At 43.6% G+C, this 17774-nt stretch overlaps 1 protein-coding gene across 1 annotated transcript in view; it reads left to right on the top strand.

Moving 5' to 3' along the window:
- Positions 1-17492, top strand: part of tiam2a (TIAM Rac1 associated GEF 2a) — a 141594-nt gene extending 124102 nt beyond the window's left edge. The window contains exons 24-30 of the mRNA XM_080750603.1: positions 7272-7451; positions 7946-8064; positions 11625-11733; positions 13647-13702; positions 14126-14231; positions 15557-15663; positions 17362-17492. Coding sequence (XP_080606729.1) covers positions 7272-7451; positions 7946-8064; positions 11625-11733; positions 13647-13702; positions 14126-14231; positions 15557-15621 — 635 coding nt within the window. The 3' untranslated portion in view covers positions 15622-15663; positions 17362-17492. The remainder of the gene's footprint in view (positions 1-7271; positions 7452-7945; positions 8065-11624; positions 11734-13646; positions 13703-14125; positions 14232-15556; positions 15664-17361) is intronic.
- The last annotated feature ends 282 nt before the right edge of the window (positions 17493-17774 follow it).

Raw genomic sequence — 17774 nt, 5'->3', positions numbered from 1 at the left:
AATTTAGACCCCCCTAAAGGAAGGAACCAACAGAGTCCCTGGAATCCACTTTGAGAACCACTGCACTAAATAATTGCCTCATACAGTATTGTTTTTTTCATAAATGTAACGTCCTCTTTGATTATTCTTCAGCATCACACAAAAGCATCAAAAGTGGAGCTTGAGGATCTGCTACATTTGATGTTTTGGTGTGACACTGTAGCATGAAAACATGATGCAGCCATCACGGGTTGCATCTCCGTTACATCATGGTGTGGTTGTTGGGCAGAATCTTTTTTTCTTTTTCTTTTTGTTTTTTTGTTTGTCAATTAACTCCCTACTTCGATCATACTACAGCGTCACAAAACAGCACCAAAAGCACACGCGGCTTTTTGAACACACAATGTTTCTAGGTCAGGGGTCTTCAACGTTTTCAGTCCAATGACTCCTTAGTTGAGAGAGAGATGAAGCAGGGACCCCCACAACCTGTTCATAGATTCCATATACGTAGTTTCATCGTTTGACAGCACAATCATCAGTGTATTTTGGATTCATGTCAATTTGTTTTTCCAGATATTTAACCACTTGAACCGTCAATACTTGATAAACTTGACCTTTCAATCTGTACTTAGTCTGCTATTTTTCCACTCTACACCAAACCTTTTTGCCAAAAATAGCCTACATGCTCACAGTGCGAGGCGTTGTGAGCTTGTAGATCGGCTATTTTTGGCTAAAGGTCTTAAAATATGGACGCTAGGGTTCAAGTGGTTTATATAAAAAAGGAGAAAAAAGGTTTCTATCACTCAATGATTTGGAGGAACTCCTGTAGTAACTCTGAGGACCTCCTAGGGGTCCCGGACCCCCTGTTGAAGACCCCTGTTCTAGGTTCTACAGAATATAATGTTCACTGGAATACTTATCGAGGCGGCTCACCTCAGGACATTATGCTCGTTTAGCAATTCGTTTTCATATAGTCGTTTCACGTCGTTCATTAAACCAGGGTTTCCCAAAGTGGTTGCCACAATGCCAGTCCAGGGGGGCCTCACAATAATCGGATAATATTTGGAATTCTTGGGAGTTCTTTTTCCATCTATCAAAATAGCCGATCTTCAAGCTCATAACGTGTCACATTGTGAGCTTGTAGATCGGCTATTTTTGGTGAACCTTCCCCCCCAGAATAGGGATGTCAAGTGGTTAAACATCAAGCAAGTTATTTTCAGTCAGTTCTGATGGAAACGGATATTTCTCCTTGACATAGCCTACCATATCTCAGGTGGAAAGTTGTGCATATTTGCACCACGTAATCTGATGTAAGGTTCTAAAAATGAACAGTGTAATTCAGCAGTTCCCTCAGTCAAAAAGGTTTGAAAACACCTGCGTTAAACAATAAAAACTGGTACATTACATTTAGATTCACATCCAACATGCGGCTCCAGTTCCAGGGCCTGATCCATCCAAGGAGAGCGCGGCGGCCGGGGACACGCATGCAACAGAGTGCTAATAATTCCTGGTGTCTCCTTGGGCGGCGTGTGACAGAGCATAAACATTTAAGTTGATTTATGCCCAGGCTTAAGACGCCTCGCCTCGCTGGTCGCCGTTATGGAAAGCTGCCCAAACAACAACAACACAAGAGCCGAGAGTGGAAGGAGATTGGCCTCTCCGCCTACGTGGGGGCGGGCGGGCAAAGTGCCCTCCCGTGCCTCTTAATCCATTTAGGCCTAGAATTATCGAATGCTTTAACTATTGAAAAATAGCAGATATGCAAGCTCACAGCACGCTGCCTGTAAGCTTGTAGATCTGCTATTTTAAAAAAAATCTTGCTTCTGGGTGGTCCCTGGAACAACATATGTTCAGATGGGAGTCCGCGGCCAAATACCTGTAATTTTGGGGGTCCTTGACATGAAAAGGTTTGAGAACCACTGATTTAGAGGAAGGATTTAGAAGTCGGGTCAAAGACATTCAAAGACTCGCACACATTTTCACGTTTTTTTTTTTTCAAAAATAGCAGATCTACAAGCTCGCAGCGCGGCACTCGGTGCCGCGCTGTGAGCTTGTATATCGGCTATTTTTCAATAGTTAAAGCACAAGATAACGGTTAAAGTGGTTAAAATCGAATGCGTTCCAGGTATTTGAGAGTTAAAGCCGTTCCATTACAAGGATTGCGCGGGGATTTCCTCGGGAGAGCCGGGCCCCCGGATGGCGTTTTAATGGGGCTGGGTTGAAGTAAAACTGGCAACTCTTTGATCAAAGTCCCCCGAGAAGGAAGAAAAGATGAACGTGCAAACGCAGCAGCCTTTCTTTTATTATGGATGGGACCATGATCGCTTGTAATTCTCCTCTTCTTCTTTTTGAAAGGGCACAACAATAACTAAATGACATGAAAAAAAAAGTCATGCCAGCCTCTGACACTCCGAGATAGTACAGGCCGCTACGGTATAATCCAGACGTGCTCCTCTTATAACTAAACACGAAGGAGGTGGAATTAGACTAGAGCAACTTATTAAGGAGAAGTGGCTCTTCAGCAGAACAGCGTGGTGGTTTAATCAGCATCTCTGCAACGTTCATGGATTTCTTTTGTTGCTGGAGGTTGCAGCCATGACTCATCATCAGCACAAAATGGCTCCAAATGTATCCCAAAAAGAAAATGATGTTAAAGTCAATAAGGGAATTAAATAGGACATACTGCACTAGTATGACCTTTTTTTGGGTCGTTTCTTTTATGGTGGCACTTTTTTATGCAGCTGTAATTTATCTTCTTGCTGTGTCTTTTTTACTCCATAATGTATTACAGTAGAGTTTCTTTTTAGATGCCATAGTATGGTGTTGTTGTCACATAAATAAAGGACTATTGTCTTTTAACATCAGCCTAAGAATACAGAGCCACCATTAAGCAAGTGTGGTATTATACAAAAACAGAGAACAACCTGGTGCTCAATGGAGATTAAAAAAAAAAAAAAAAAACGTCTTAAAGAGTATGTAGTGCTGCCAGGATCAGTGGGAAAACACTGTTAAAAAGGACGAGGGGATCCGAGCACTTAGAGTAAGGAGGAGCGGAACTTAAAGTTAAAACAAAGTTTATTTCTTTAAAACCAACATGTTTCGACCTTCACAGTCTTCTTCATGGCAAGAACTCAAGTTTTTTTTTTATAGTTGATAGAAATAGTACATTACAGAGCACAGCAAAGTAGAGCCTTGCATCACATCCTACGAATAAACGACCGAATGCCTGTCTGTCCGATAAACAGTACACGCATGCTGACATCACTGATACTAAACAGTGCCTAAGTTTGGAGTTAACCGACTTTACTGATACCGCTGCCTGTACTGCGCTTGCGTCTCCGCCATGGTAACAGCCGCATGCTGATAACGGTGCCCACATTTGGAGATGGCGGACATCACTGACATGTCTGGTTTCTCCAACATTACTTCTGAGACTCCTACATTCAATCCCTCATATAAATATACTGTGCACACCCCATAACTGCACATAATTCGGCACACTTACAGATGTGCCATTCCAAAACTTTACATGTCCTGCCATTGGCAAGACAGTAGATGTTCAGGGGATTTGCAAAGCGTTGAGCTTGTAGATCAGCTATTTTTATGACCTTCTCTGACTTAAATGTTTATATCTGTCTTTGGAGATGGATTCTGCTTTTCAATGGGAATTGAGTGGTTTCTTGCCATTTGAGAGTTTCTGCAAAAATACGTTCCAATCTCCAGTCAAAACAGGGAAAGAAACCTGGGGAAAGAATGCATTTGCAGGAAAAGAGCTATAAATACGCATGAGTTGAAATGACACATGTACGTTCGAACGGACAAGGACTAGTAGCAATAATTGCTTGAGACTTGAAAACCTAAAACAACTTCATACACAGGTCTTTGTCAACAACAAGTGTATAGAAATAATTCCCTAGCCACCCGAATCACTGCTTCTTCTTCTTCTTCTTCTTCCTCCTTCACGCCCCGCGCAGCCCTGTGATTCCCCAATGTTTACTCGTCAACTCTGTTAATTGCCTGCCAATTACTCTGGGAGGTGTCACCGCGGCTGCCTGTCTGTGGCTTGGAGTGCTATAATTAATGCTATAATTAATACTTTAATCGCTCGGCTTCTGCAGAGCTGAAAGCAAGAGCGGCGGCCGCACGGCTCCCGCAGGAAAATGTCATCACCTTTACAAAAAGGCCAGACAGTCTTGAAGAGGTGTTACATGATGGATCATAATGTATTCAGTGTTATTACTGTACTCGCCCCCTGCTCTCACACCAAGGCTTTACTACAGTATGCTTCGCTCTTACTGTATCGATGCTAGCGGGTGTAAATGAGGAAGATTCTACAAATGCCTTCTAAATCAGTTAGTTCTCACACTTTTTTCGTAGTGGAGTAAAAAATTGTCGTTTCAGCGATGCGTCCCGATGCGGCCGTGCACTGTTCTGAATCGATGCAGCCAGCAACGTGACGCAGTCGATTATATGTGTTTATTTTCTGGCCTCGGGTGGACAATAAAGTTGTGAAGTTTTAATTAATGTTTTGACATTTGAAAAATGCCTTTGTCTATGTCTCTCGAGTGGACACCTCATAATTATGTCCAGAACTGTTACCTTTCAGGATTCAAATAGTCAAATTCAAAAGCGTCAAAGTCAAAAGTAAGCTTCGTGCTTCGAGCTTGTTGATCTGCTTTTGATGCTTTTGTGCGACGCTGTAGGCTGTAGTGCGATCAAGTAGGACGTTAATATTCGATAAAAACGGGCTCCCGCTGGCCTACTGGTCCGGGTGCATACCACTTAGGCATTGCCTCGTAGGCATGGAATGCCGGTTCGATTCCCGATCAGGACGACCTTTGCCGCGTGTCACTCCCCCATCTCTCCCCCCATTTCCTGTCAGTCTACTGTCCTATCAATAAAGGCATACAAGCCCCAAAAACAAATCTTTAAAAAATAAATATATCCGATAAAAACACAAAACGTTAGATGGAGATACAAGGTTTCTGCCCGACAACAACGATATATGTTAGGGCCATGTTTGCCCTGTGTGCAGACAGTGCTGGTGGAGCTGTCACTGTGGTCATGTTGAGGGTGATGGGAGAAGCAACAACACTCCCCTCTACTGGTGACAGCTATTTGCACCAGTGTGTTGCACTGGGGTCGGGGCAGCTGCACTACAGCAGGGGGTCCCCAGATGATTAACTTGATGTGCAACATTGTTTTCTCACTCAACAGTAAACAGACCAACATAAAGTTTAAGTGTAATAGACCAGGGGTCTTCAACGTTTTCAGGCCAAGGAGGACCCCTTTGCTGAGATGAAGCAGGGACCCCCACAACCTGTTCATAGATTTTAGTTTCATGGTTTGACAGCACAATCATCGGTGTTTTTTGGATTCATGTTAATTTGTGGCCCTGTCCAGACGACAACGTATTTTTAATCCCCGGGGAGGTAAAGCCACGAACGCCCATGGGTGTCCACATGCAGACGCATGCAAACGGAGGACTAGACGAATAGTTTCCAAAACTCCGGCTGCAGTGCATTTTTGTTACCCGGGCGTATTTATTTTGCCTTGTGGACACCGTAAACGGAGTTTACGGTGTCCACAAGGCAAAACAAATTATATTTGTTACTCTTGTCAAATGTCATCTTCATAAATGGTGGTCAGCCACGATCTCACAGTCTCAAAAGATACCAGTTATGTTCTGAATTTGTAGCTTTCCACCGGCTCAATAAGCCGGATCGATAAGGTGCTCATTATCAATAACGAGATACAGCCCTAGTCTTGTTAACGGAGCATATCTGACGCGACGCGCTTGCCTCTTCTCTTTGTCAAAGTTTGGATATCAAATGCCAATATCAAATGATTTCAAGCATAATGGAGACATACGCACGCATGCAGGCATTACTCCTGTCCATTCTCATCAGTTGTCTGACGCTTTGAAGGTGAGAATATGTTGATTATTCACGGCATGTGCCTCCTTTTAAATTATTTCCACGATCAGCGCAAGCTATAAAAAAAAGTCCGTCTGAGAGAGCGCACCACTCTCTCTCTCAATACCAAGTGATGCTTGCTTGACCACGAAGTTCTGATTGATAGAGTTACATTCGTTTAATACTGAGAGAGAGAGAGAGAGAGAGAGAGAGAGAACACCACACTCGACGATTCCTCTCCCCTCTCCTGCTCTAGAAATAGTTAAATGAATGTTTAAAAAGCAATTGTGCATGTTAAAGTGTGAAGATTGTGAAACTTGGACGATGCATAGCCTATAGATAGATAGCTGCTGCAATGATTGCATGAGAGCAGGGGGACGCGCCACCCGCTTCGGTGACGCGCAGACAGGGATTTATAGCGTTTTTATAATACCGTGTGGACACACATATTTTTCTACACGGGCCCGTGTGGAGGCGTAGAGGTTTCAAAACAAAGTCAGAAACCCCCGGGGACTTTTTAGGTATAGACAGGGCCTGTGTTTTCAGATATTTAACCACCACTTTTATTGTCAATACTTAATAAACTTGACCTTTCACTCTGTACTTAGTGTGCTCTTTTTCCCCTCTACACCAAAGCTCTTTGCCAAAAATAGCCGATCTACAAGCTCACAACGCCTCGCAGCGCTTCTGGTTAAGAATCTGGCTAAAAAGGAGATTTTCTTTTTTTTCTTCCTATCACACAAAGATTTGGAGGACCCCCTGTAGTAACTCTGAGGACCCCTGGTATAGACTATAATAGGGTATCTAAAGTGTCAATTTAAGGACTTTTTAATAACTCTAATCCGCTTCATCGTATACTCTTGATTAGAACGTCCGTCTCCTAGACCAGGGGTTTTCAAAGTGGGTGACGGGGCACCCTGGGGTGCCGCGACGGCAGTCCAGGGGTGCCGCGAGATCATTTGATATTTTGAATTTATTTGGACACTTGAAAAAATATTTAGTATCATTTTAAACTTGAGTACAAAGTTATTTTCAGTCAGTTTAACCAAAATGGCTATTATCTCAACGTTTTCCTCGCAACATAATCACTAAAATATCATCATTGTCGGGCAGAAACCTCTGTCGCACAAAACTAGTGAAAACGGACATACAAGGTTTCCACCCGACAACGACGATATGCTATAAGGTAATGCGAGTGAGAAATTATAATGTAGGGGTGCCTGGGATTAAAAAAAAAAATTCATGGGGTGCCCTGAGACAAAAAAGTTTGGGAACCCCTGTCCTAGACTGTATGACGGGAGCATTTCATAAATTTGCGGGAGCCACAACAGTCTGGCCCACGCAGAGACTAATCTCATCTCGTCTTGCTTGTTTCAGCCAAGACGGACCGGGCCTTCAAGCAGTTCCTGGAGACCAGGAACCCAACCAAGCAGCACTCGTCCACCCTGGAGTCCTACCTGATCAAGCCTGTCCAGAGGGTCCTGAAGTACCCTCTGCTGCTGCAGGGTCTGGTGCAGCTCACCCACCAGGAGAGTGAGGAGCACTACCATCTGACCGGTACGCACACACACACACACACACGTGTTATTTAACCCGTTTAATGCTTTAAGTATTGAAAAATAGCAGATATACAAGCTCACAGCGCGGCAATGCGAGGTGTTGTGAGCATGTAGATCGTCTATTTTCACAATTTCTGCCTCTAATATTTGAGAATTTGGCCAATGTTTTAATTTGTCATTTTAGAGGTATTAAAAAAGTCCTCAAATTGTCACCTTAGATCTGTGCGGATACCCTCTATACACTTAAACTCTATGTTGGTTTGTTTACTGTTAAGTGAGAAAACAATGTTTCACATTGAGCTAATCATCTGGGGACCCCCCAAAATAATTTGGGGACCCCCAGGTTGAGAACCACTGAATTAAGAGACTCATGCAGTACGCAGAGCAGTGCTGGGTTCTATTAAGGTTATCTCAGGACAACTCTACAGAGACTGCTAAAGGTTACGTTGAGAGGGCAGAGATGTTTCATGTGTCCAACCATGTGTCCTCCAGAGGCCCAGAGGGCCATGGAGAAGGTGGCCAGCCATATCAACGACATGCAGAAGATCTACGAGGAGTACGGGACCGTGTTCGACCAGCTGGTGGCCGAGCAGACCGGACACGACAAAGAGGTAACCAAGGCCTATTAGATTTCCAAATAGAATTACAGGACAAACACCTTGAAATGCACTGTCCCGTTTTCACGGGGGTCCTCGGTTACGATGCAACGCTTTCAATCGTTTCAGCGCGTCGCGGCTAGGCCTGTCACAGTTATTACATCATCGTCTAATCGCAATTATTTGACATAATCGCAATTATTGTGTCATAATCGTCATAATCGTTTCCATGTTGAAAAATGTTCATTGCGACCGTAGGTCGCAGTTACTTGCACACTATCCAAACCTCCACCGGCTGTCCCTCCGTCACTCCCTCCGTCACTCCCTCCGTCACTCCCTCTGTCACACGTCACACGTCACACTTTTGCCCTGCTCATATCTCTTTAACCGTTGCCCCGATCCATGCCAGATTTTGCACACACACTCCTTGCCTGCCAAACTACAACCTCCAAGGACCCCCGGAGTTTCGGGGACCCCCAGGTCCCTGGGGGACCCCCAGGTGTAAAAAATTACCAAATGTGCAAAAATGACCAAATGACCACCCCAACGGGGCTGCTCTCTCTGTGTCACACACACACACACACACACACACACACACACACACACACACACACACACACACACACACACACACACACACACACACTCTCTCTCTCTCTCAAACATAATGTGTGACCTGCCAAGTGGCAAGGAATGTTGCCACTGTCCTCTCTCTCTCACACACACACACACACACACACACACACACACACACACACACACACACACACACACACACACACACACCCCTTCACACCAGGGAGTCCAGGAAGGATGAGCCTCCATGCTTAAATAAACAGACCTGGGTCCACTATCAAGATCTGCCTGTGGGTGTGTCTACTTTTAGCAGGAGAGCTTGCATCTTGCATGCTAGTATTGGCATTTCTCCCAAACTCAATGAAGACAACACACAAGATTTGAAGACTCAATTTTCTTTATTGGGCTAGACATTTTCGTTTTCTTTTTTGCAACTATTTTTAAAGAAACAAATCTATGTTGCATTATTAAGAATTGAGTCTCCTTTTTTTTTTTACATGCCATTTTTGTATATGTCTCCATTCAATAAAACAAACTTCACTGAGTTCATTGTCTTGAGTTAAATTGCTGAAAGTAGGCCTGCCTAATACAAGTGTAACTATACACGCTGAAACTCTGGAGTGTCAGGTGATCATTGCTGAAACCTCAGAACAATAGCCACATATTAGCAACCATAAATACAGATGCCCACCCTTTAGCTAACAGAAACTGCTTTTGTAAATGCTGGAATGTTAAAAAGGTCATCTCTTTCACTTTCAATTGTATACATTAGCTATTGTTCATAACTACACAGTCATGTCATCAAAATGCATCTGTCCCATCTAGCGCCACCATCTGGCTGATTTTTAAAAAACACATTTTTGGACACTGCTCCTACAGAATTTGCCCTAAAATCACACAAACCACTACACAGTATCTCTACAGTCACCCTGCTCCTACAGATTTTGCCCTAAAATCATGCACACCAGTACACAGTATCTCTACAGTCATGGAATCACAACGCATCTGTCCCATCTAGCGCCACCATCAGGACGATTTTGCACAAACTACTTTTTGGCCTATTTATGGAGATAAGCGACCAACGGTCGCTTATCTCCCGATTAGGGAGTCTTACTGGTATATTTACTAACATTTTCAAAAATAGTGTAAATAGCAGATCTACAACCTCACGAAACGTCGCATCGCGACACGTTGTGAGCTTGTAGATTGGCAATTTCCACTATCAATGTTCTTTTTTAAGTATAAAGTTGTCAAATATGTCAGTCAGTTCTCTGTGTATGTAGGTTATGTGTCATATCTACCATGTGCAACTTCAAAGCCTACAAGCCAAACAGAAATGTAATTGTCAACGACAAAAACACTATTAAATCGTTAATCGTGACAGCTACCTAGTCGCGGGGTCGACTAACGATCCCGAAGACCTTTGCTGTGTGTCAACCCCCATCTCTCTCCCCCTTTACTGTAAATCTATCAATAAAGCCAATAAAAATAAGAATAAATCGTATAAAAATAAATGGCCTTTGCACAGACGGCTATCTATTTGCTGTATTTTCTCTATCTGTTAGTGTTTGGCACATTGTGTGAGACCTGCTTCAGACCTGAATATTATGGGCACCTCAAAGCCAGAGCAGCTTGACTGACTCATTATCATGTTTACACATCTACTGCGCCGTGCCTCCCCCCGGGGAACCAATATGTATTTAAAAGTTGAATTTAAAATGTTGATGGAATATTTAGTTTAGTAGGCAGGGCTCTCGCTCCATTAATATTCAACGTTCCCCGAGCCTGAATGAGGTCTGTATGATTGAACCCGTTTAAATCCGGGAAAGCATCGGTGTCATTTTAGGTTTTTAGCGTTGGTTGTTCAAAAATAAAAACATTTTAATAAATGCTAGGTCTTTTCAGGTCACTGGAACATGAATAAAACCCTTTTCATTTGCCTTTTAGTCTTCGTAATCTAAAGTTGCACAGGTCAGATATGACAAATAACTTTTAATATCGTCGCTGTCTGGCCAAAACCTCTTAACTCCTTTTTTGAGGTTTTTGATTTTTTTTTGTGGCATAAATCAGGGCTATTGAACACCCTTTACGTCTGAGTGTTGGTTAAAATAATATTGAACCAATGGAAAGTAGTAAAAGGTGCTTGGGACAAAACCTCCTGACTCCACACTTTCTGCCAAACCAGTTAACTCCACCCGATTGGCCCTCTCTTTTTTTTCATAAATATTTGCTATTGAACACCCTTTACGTCTGTGTGTTGGTTAAAATAATATTGGACCAATGCAAAGTAGTAAAAAGCCCTTCGGTCAAAACCTCCTAACTCCACTTGAGCTAATTTTCCTGAAAATTAACATTTTGGAGTTAGGAGGTTTCGGCCCGCAGCAGAGATATACAAATTAATTACTGACATAATTAATAATTGCATACATAAAAAAAAAAAAAAGTTTGATTTACAAGCATTTTAAGCTTATTTTGTGTGTGCATGTAATTACCTACAGAATGCAATTACCTATGTCCCTATATTTTCTGAATACCTGCGTTATGTTGTCATCGTTGTTCTTTGCATACCCTGTAGTTAAGCCCTTTGCACACAGGCGCGTTTATCCGCACGGATAAAACTGACAATTACATTTTTTAAAAAGAAAACAATGATTCTCTACGACCTCATGCACACCGGATCCGAATTAGCTGTGCGACGAGTGGCTGCGGCCGTGCGTTTTTTCTCGATCGAACCCAGTTCGATTTGTGCGTCTTGTCGCATGCGGTAAAAAACTAATCACTCCTTTTATGACTCCTTTTGGGATCCGCAGCGCCGATTCCGCACAGCATTGCACACCAAATCCAATGCGTTTTATTCATGCAGCAAACGAAAAAAACGCAACTGTCCTGTGTGCAAAGGGCTTTATTCTCGAGCGCGTTGAGTCACTTGAGTCGTATGGCTTGAAGTGACTCGACTTGATGGCTGAATATAACTCTGTCTATTTACGTTCTCTCGTCAGGTCACAGAGATCTCCATGGGAGAATTTCTCATGCATTCCTCCGTGGTTTGGCTCAACCCCCATGCGTCTCTGGGACGCATGAGAAAAGACCCGGAGATGACTGTGTTTGGTGAGTCCACAGACAGGGGCGTCACAAGGGGGGGAAAAGTGGGGCTGAGTTACTATAGGGCCCAAGGTGGAGGGGGCCTGTAATTATTTTATACTTTAGCTATTGAAAAATAGCAGATATACAAGTAGATCTGCTATTTTTGAAAAGTTGTGAAAAATGTGTGCAAATCTTTGAATATTATGTATTTTTTTAAAGCCTCAAATTTTGCTTCTGGGGGATCCCTGGAACTAAATGTTTTGAGATGGGGGTCCGTAGCCAAGTACATATCATCTTGGGGGTGATATGAAAAGGTTTGAGCACCACTGACAAAAAACCTTAGAAGGTTTTGAAATTATTCAAAGACTTGCACAAATTTTCAAGATTTTTTTTCAAAAATAGCAGATCTACAAGCTCATAGCGCGGCACTCGGTGCCGCGCTGTGAGCTTGTAGATCTGCTATATTTCAATAGTTAAAGTACCCAGGGCCCAGAATGTGGTGTGACACCCCTGACAGCACATAACTGTACTGTCCCGTCTGTCGCCACCGCTGGGCTGCCCCGTTGCATTCTGGGACAATGAGTCTCCCCTGCCCAGAGAGCTTAAGGGGATCCTGGCAGCCACAGTCTGCTGCTGGCACTGGCATTAAATTCCCACATGTGACAGCGTTTCCTCCAAAGGCTTTATGGACACACGGGCAACCGCATTTGACACGGTTTTAACCCATTTAGGCCTAGAATTATTGAATGCTTTAACCAGTGAAAAATAGCAGATATACAAGCTCACAGCGCGGCACCGAGTGCCGCGCTGCAAGCTTGTAGATCTGCTATTTTTCGTGAAAAGTCGTGAAAATGTGTGCAAATATTTGAATATGTGTATTTTTAAAGCGAACGTTTGTAACTCAAGTTTTGCTTCTGGGGGTGGTCCCTGGAACTAGATATTTTTAGATGGGGGTCCGTGGCCAAATACATATCATTGTGGGGGTCCTTCACATGAAAAGGTTTGAGAACCGCTGACATGGTAGTCTCTCAAGAACAGACTATCTGAGCTCCAGTTAAGTGAAAAGGACCTTTTCTTTGACGATGGCTGGCCAGATTGCTGACATAGAAACATAGGGTTTTTCAAAAAACCTTAGAAGGATTCAAAAGACACTTATAGAATCGGGTCAAAATTCAAATTTTCACAATTTTTCAAAAATAGCAGATCTACAAGCTTGCAGCGCGGCACTCTGTGAGCTTGTAGATCTGCTATTTTTCAATAGTTAAAGCATAAAATAATGACAATAATGTGTACCCGTTTTAAATGGGTTAATGATTTTGGTTCAGCCTCTTTAGTGTCACCTGCAGATCTCTTATTGCGAACGAAGGTTGCAGTTTACCATGAGAAACTTCACAGCTTGTCCGTGTAGACGTGTCTATGGGTTTGCCGCTCTGACATCATACTCTGCTGTCACTGTGATGTCAGGGGAACCACTCTTAACAGAATGGGTTTGCCGCTCTGATATCACTCTCTGGCTTCACTGTGATGTCACACTAACAGAATCCTTTTTATGCCCATATTTATGGGGTTCCCTGATGTCATCAATATTAACTAGAAAATATTGTTCCTTCGAAACAATTGTGGGCTCGCTTCAAGCCAGAAAACAATGGCTATAAAAGTACAAAATGTCAAGATCGCAGGCAGTGCTCTCTTTGACGTTACTGACGCAATTGGACGCTGCATGCGTGATTTGAGGCATTTTGTTCCAAAAATGTGTTATATAAAAGTTGACCCGCTGGTGGCGCTATAACAGGCCAATGTGAGAAGGGTGGCATCTGTTCCTTGACCTAGTGGGAATGTGCTTGCAAGATTTCACGCAGATCGCAGGATGTTCATGATGTGTGTGTGTGTGTCTAAAAGGACTGCTAGATGTTGACTGGTGTGTTCTCTGTCATCAGTGTTCAAGAAGGCCGTCATCCTGGTCTACAGGGAGAACAACAAACTCAAAAAGAAGGTGAGGAATCTCTCTCTATCGCTGCCCCTAGTCTTGAGGAATCTCTCTCTATCGCTGCCCCTAGTCTTGCGTAGCCAGACAACCATTCCACAATCTCTGAACGCTAATGTAGAGTCTGGAACTGCACTTCCCGAAATCCGAGAACGGAAGCTGTCATCTGTTCATCATTTCTGTTCACGAAAAGATACATTTTCTGCTAAGCAGCAAGCTCCTTAGGCTTCGATTAGTTAGATTTATATTTAGCACACATTTGCACGACTGTAAAAGACACAACGGAAGCGGGGAGGAGGCGTCGCATCCACCTTATCCTCTGATCATGTTCAAAGACGACAGTCTGGCTCGTGATGCTACTGTATGTCGTCCAATACGCCTCTGAGGGAATGTTTAACACCTCTCTCTCTCCCTGGTGTGTGTGTCATACAGTGTAATCCTCGCTCGGCCCTCTCCCACGGAGGAGACGTGGACCCGTTCAAGTTCCGCTGGCTGATCCCCCTCTCTGCACTGCAGGTCCGCCTGGGAAACGCTGCAGGTAAGACACAGCACAGCGTGGCATCTTATTCTATAGCATCGTTGTCGGGTGGAAACCTTGTATGTCCAAAACCTTCCTTTTTTTCCCCCGGTCGTTTTAAAGTAGTGAAAATAGCAGATCTACATCTGCACAACGCCTCGCGACGCGAGGTCGTTGTGCGCATGTAGATATGCTATTTTCACTATTTTTGTTCGACACTCTTGTATGATGAAGTAGGGCTTTAATTGACCAAAAGTCCTGCAAATTTGAAACTTGGAGATACAAGGTTTCTGCCTGACAGTGATGATGTAAACACACACACACACACTCCATGACGTCACTCATAAAATACATTCTGGATCTTTTGTTCTCTCTCTCTCTCCCACACACACGCACGCACGCACGAACACACACGCATGCACACACACACACACACTCTCTCTCTAAAGCAGGATCTCATAACCCACACAGCCCTCTCGGCGTTTCCTGTCAGAACCCCCACCCCCTCTCTCTCTCTCTCTCTCTCGATCTCTTTTGAATCCATAATCCATATTTGCACTGGGTTGGCTGTTTGTTGTGGTGCAGCCAAGATCCCTCCAAAAAAGGATTTAGGAGAGCGGAAGCAGGTCGGAGTCCATTAACTCCGACGGAAGAGTATTGAACGTGAACACAGCTTCTGAACCCTTGTTTAGCCCCATGGTCACTGAGCTAAATACCCTATCGTGACAAAGCCACACATCTTCCCAAGATGTTCATATACTAAAATGGCTTATTTTCAGAGCGACAAATCAGGAGAAAATTGACGTTAATTATCGACCTTTCTCCGCGCCAGCAACGCACTCTCGCCCGATCTAGCACCAGCAAACATCGGACACTCGCAAGATCAGACGGCGCCCACTTAAGCCTCTATCAGAGTCCAGGGTGAAGAGCTATTCACTTCACCGCGGTGTAGTTTTCTAGCTATCACCTAAAAATACATAACAAAGCCTAGGTGATAGCTAGGAAACTACGAGGTGAAGTGAATAGCTCTTCACCCTGGACTCTGTTAGAGCCTTTAGGAGAACATTTGGGGAGCGTGTCGCTGTTTCTACATGTCATCTTTTCGACAACCTCACCCAAACCCTAACCTCCGTGGGGTGAGGCGCTATCCTGCCGACGCTCCGTCGTCGATATGTTGCGTTGTCGAAAGAGCGAGATTTCCCCGAACATTTGTAGGATTCGTGTAGCGTTTTGCCTCCAGCGGCTCCAACTGGGATGGCGTATCTTTAATAAGTGCATGTCTTTGGTTGCAGGCACAGAGAGCAGCAGCGTCTGGGAGCTGGTTCACACCAAGTATCTTTAATAAGTGCATGTCTTTGGTTGCAGGCACAGAGAGCAGCAGTGTCTGGGAGCTGGTTCACACCAAGTCTGAAGTGGAGGGCAGACCTGAGACCGTCTTCCAGCTGTGTAGCAGGTAGGCAAACACACCTGTCTCTCTGCTTCCGCACGCACGCACGCATGCACACGCACACACGCACACGCACACACACACACACACACACACACACACACAAGGGATGGGATGATAATTGTTTATCGTGATAAACAGTCCCAATAATTGTATCGTGGAGATTTAATTTATCGTGAAATTATCCTCCGTCATGCACTGGGATCAATTCACCTTTTACTTGCCGAGCTGCAGGTCCATTTAAACCTTCTGTAATTGGTAAAGCAGGCCTGGAAATATACAGATAGTCTTTTTCTCTACCAAATCTCTTTGCCAAAAAAATAGCTGATCTTCCAAAATGTAACTACAGTGTCACACAAAAGCAAACAGCCGTGTCCTGAGCTTGTAGATCTGCTACTTTTGAATCGGAATCCTGAAAAGTAAAAGTTTTGGGCGTATAAGGTTTCCACCTAAAGGTGGTTGCACACTGCACTGCGTGTTTTCGTTGAGTTTTGGAAATCCGAAAGCCGTAGGCCAGGGAGAGAGAGAGGAAAGAGAGAGAGAGAGCAAGGGACTCAGGAAAAATCAACCCTGGTCCGAAAATAAATATGAAACGGGCGGCAGTGTGCAAACGTGAGGTTGATTTTTTTATTCACGCACTCCGAAATTCACTCGATATTTGGCCCGAAAAACGCAGCAGTGTGCAAAGACCTTTACAGAGACAAAGGGAAAACGTTGATGACCCCACCGTTGATGTCAACACTTAAATAAGTGTTAATCAGCTTAAAAAAAAAAAAAAAAAGAAAAAAAAAGAGGGTTATGTAATGATAAAAAAAAACACAACCATCAGCTGGCATTTGTCCTTGTTCAAGGTTGTAGAACAGGTGGTGCCCGAGGTGATTATGTATATTCATATTCCTAGCAAAAAAATAAATAAATAAATTAATACTGCATTAAATGAATTGAGCTACTGCAATAATAATGACAATAGTAAAGGTCAGCAGCATTCGCTACAAACTACATACATGTACTGTACCTAAGCTGAGAATGGAGGAATGGATGATTGATGGCATGTGTATACTGTGCACATAAACAGCTGCTACCGTAATGAAATCTGTGGAAATTGTCCCAAAAATTACTGCAAAAGATCGCTGCTATTTTGTTTTTTTTCAAAAAGCTTTATACCTTGCCAACATATAACATTGCAATGTGACATAGCTCTGTTTAACACAATGCTGTACCGCCTCCAACTCCTTTCCTGTTTTCTTTTTTTTTTTCTTAAATTGTTTTTATCACGTTTTGACACTTGCTTTGGCAATGCAACCGTAACGTTCCAGTCGTCCGAGACTGTTTGCCCTCTTGGCCCCCAAGTTGTGGAATAAACTCCCTGTCGCACTTAGAACAACAGACTCACTCGCTAGCTTTCGCCGTGGACTGAAGACTCACCTTTTCAGACTCCACCTAAACCCATAGCACTACTGGAAAAATCAATGACCATACATGAAGCTATAGTTAGCATTTGTTTTTAGGTTTTTTTTAGAAACCTTTTTTTCTTTACGGATTATATTGTTTTTTCTAGATAGATATTCATTTGCATTTGTTATATTGCTGTTGATGTACTGACATTTAACCTTGTTTATTATTGTGATGTTTTATCTGCTTATTGTAAGTCGCTTTGGATTAAAAGCGTCTGCTAAATGCCTAAACTGTAAACTGTCCTTGCAGCATGTTGGAGTCCAAGGTGGGCATCATCAAGGTGATCCGCTCGGTGCTGAGGGAGAACGTGAGGAGGAACATGCGGGGGGGAGGGGGAGGGGGCTGCATGCGGCTGGCGCCCCTCCGCCACACCATGCCCGCCTCCGCCAAGATAGGTGAGCACTGAGCAGCGCTCTGCATTAAACATGTACCGTACCAAACGCCACGCGTTTAACCTTTTAGCACTTTAGTGTTAGGAATGTTAGCCTTTCGTAAGAGGATTCATGGCTTTGCATTGTGTGGAATTGTACTGTGTGTGTGTGTGTGTGTGTGTGTGTGTGTGTGTGTGTGTGTGTGTGTGTGTGTGTGTGTGTGTGTGTGTGTGTGTGTGTGTGTGTGTGTGTGTGTGGATTATCATATCTGGGGTTGTTATCGTGGCAGAT

The sequence above is a fragment of the Nannobrachium achirus genome, assembly GCF_963921795.1.
Source record: "Nannobrachium achirus genome assembly, chromosome: 20".
Lineage (NCBI taxonomy): Eukaryota > Metazoa > Chordata > Actinopteri > Myctophiformes > Myctophidae > Nannobrachium > Nannobrachium achirus.
Note: the sequence above shows the minus strand (reverse complement) of the source record. Positions and strands in the feature narration are given on the sequence as shown.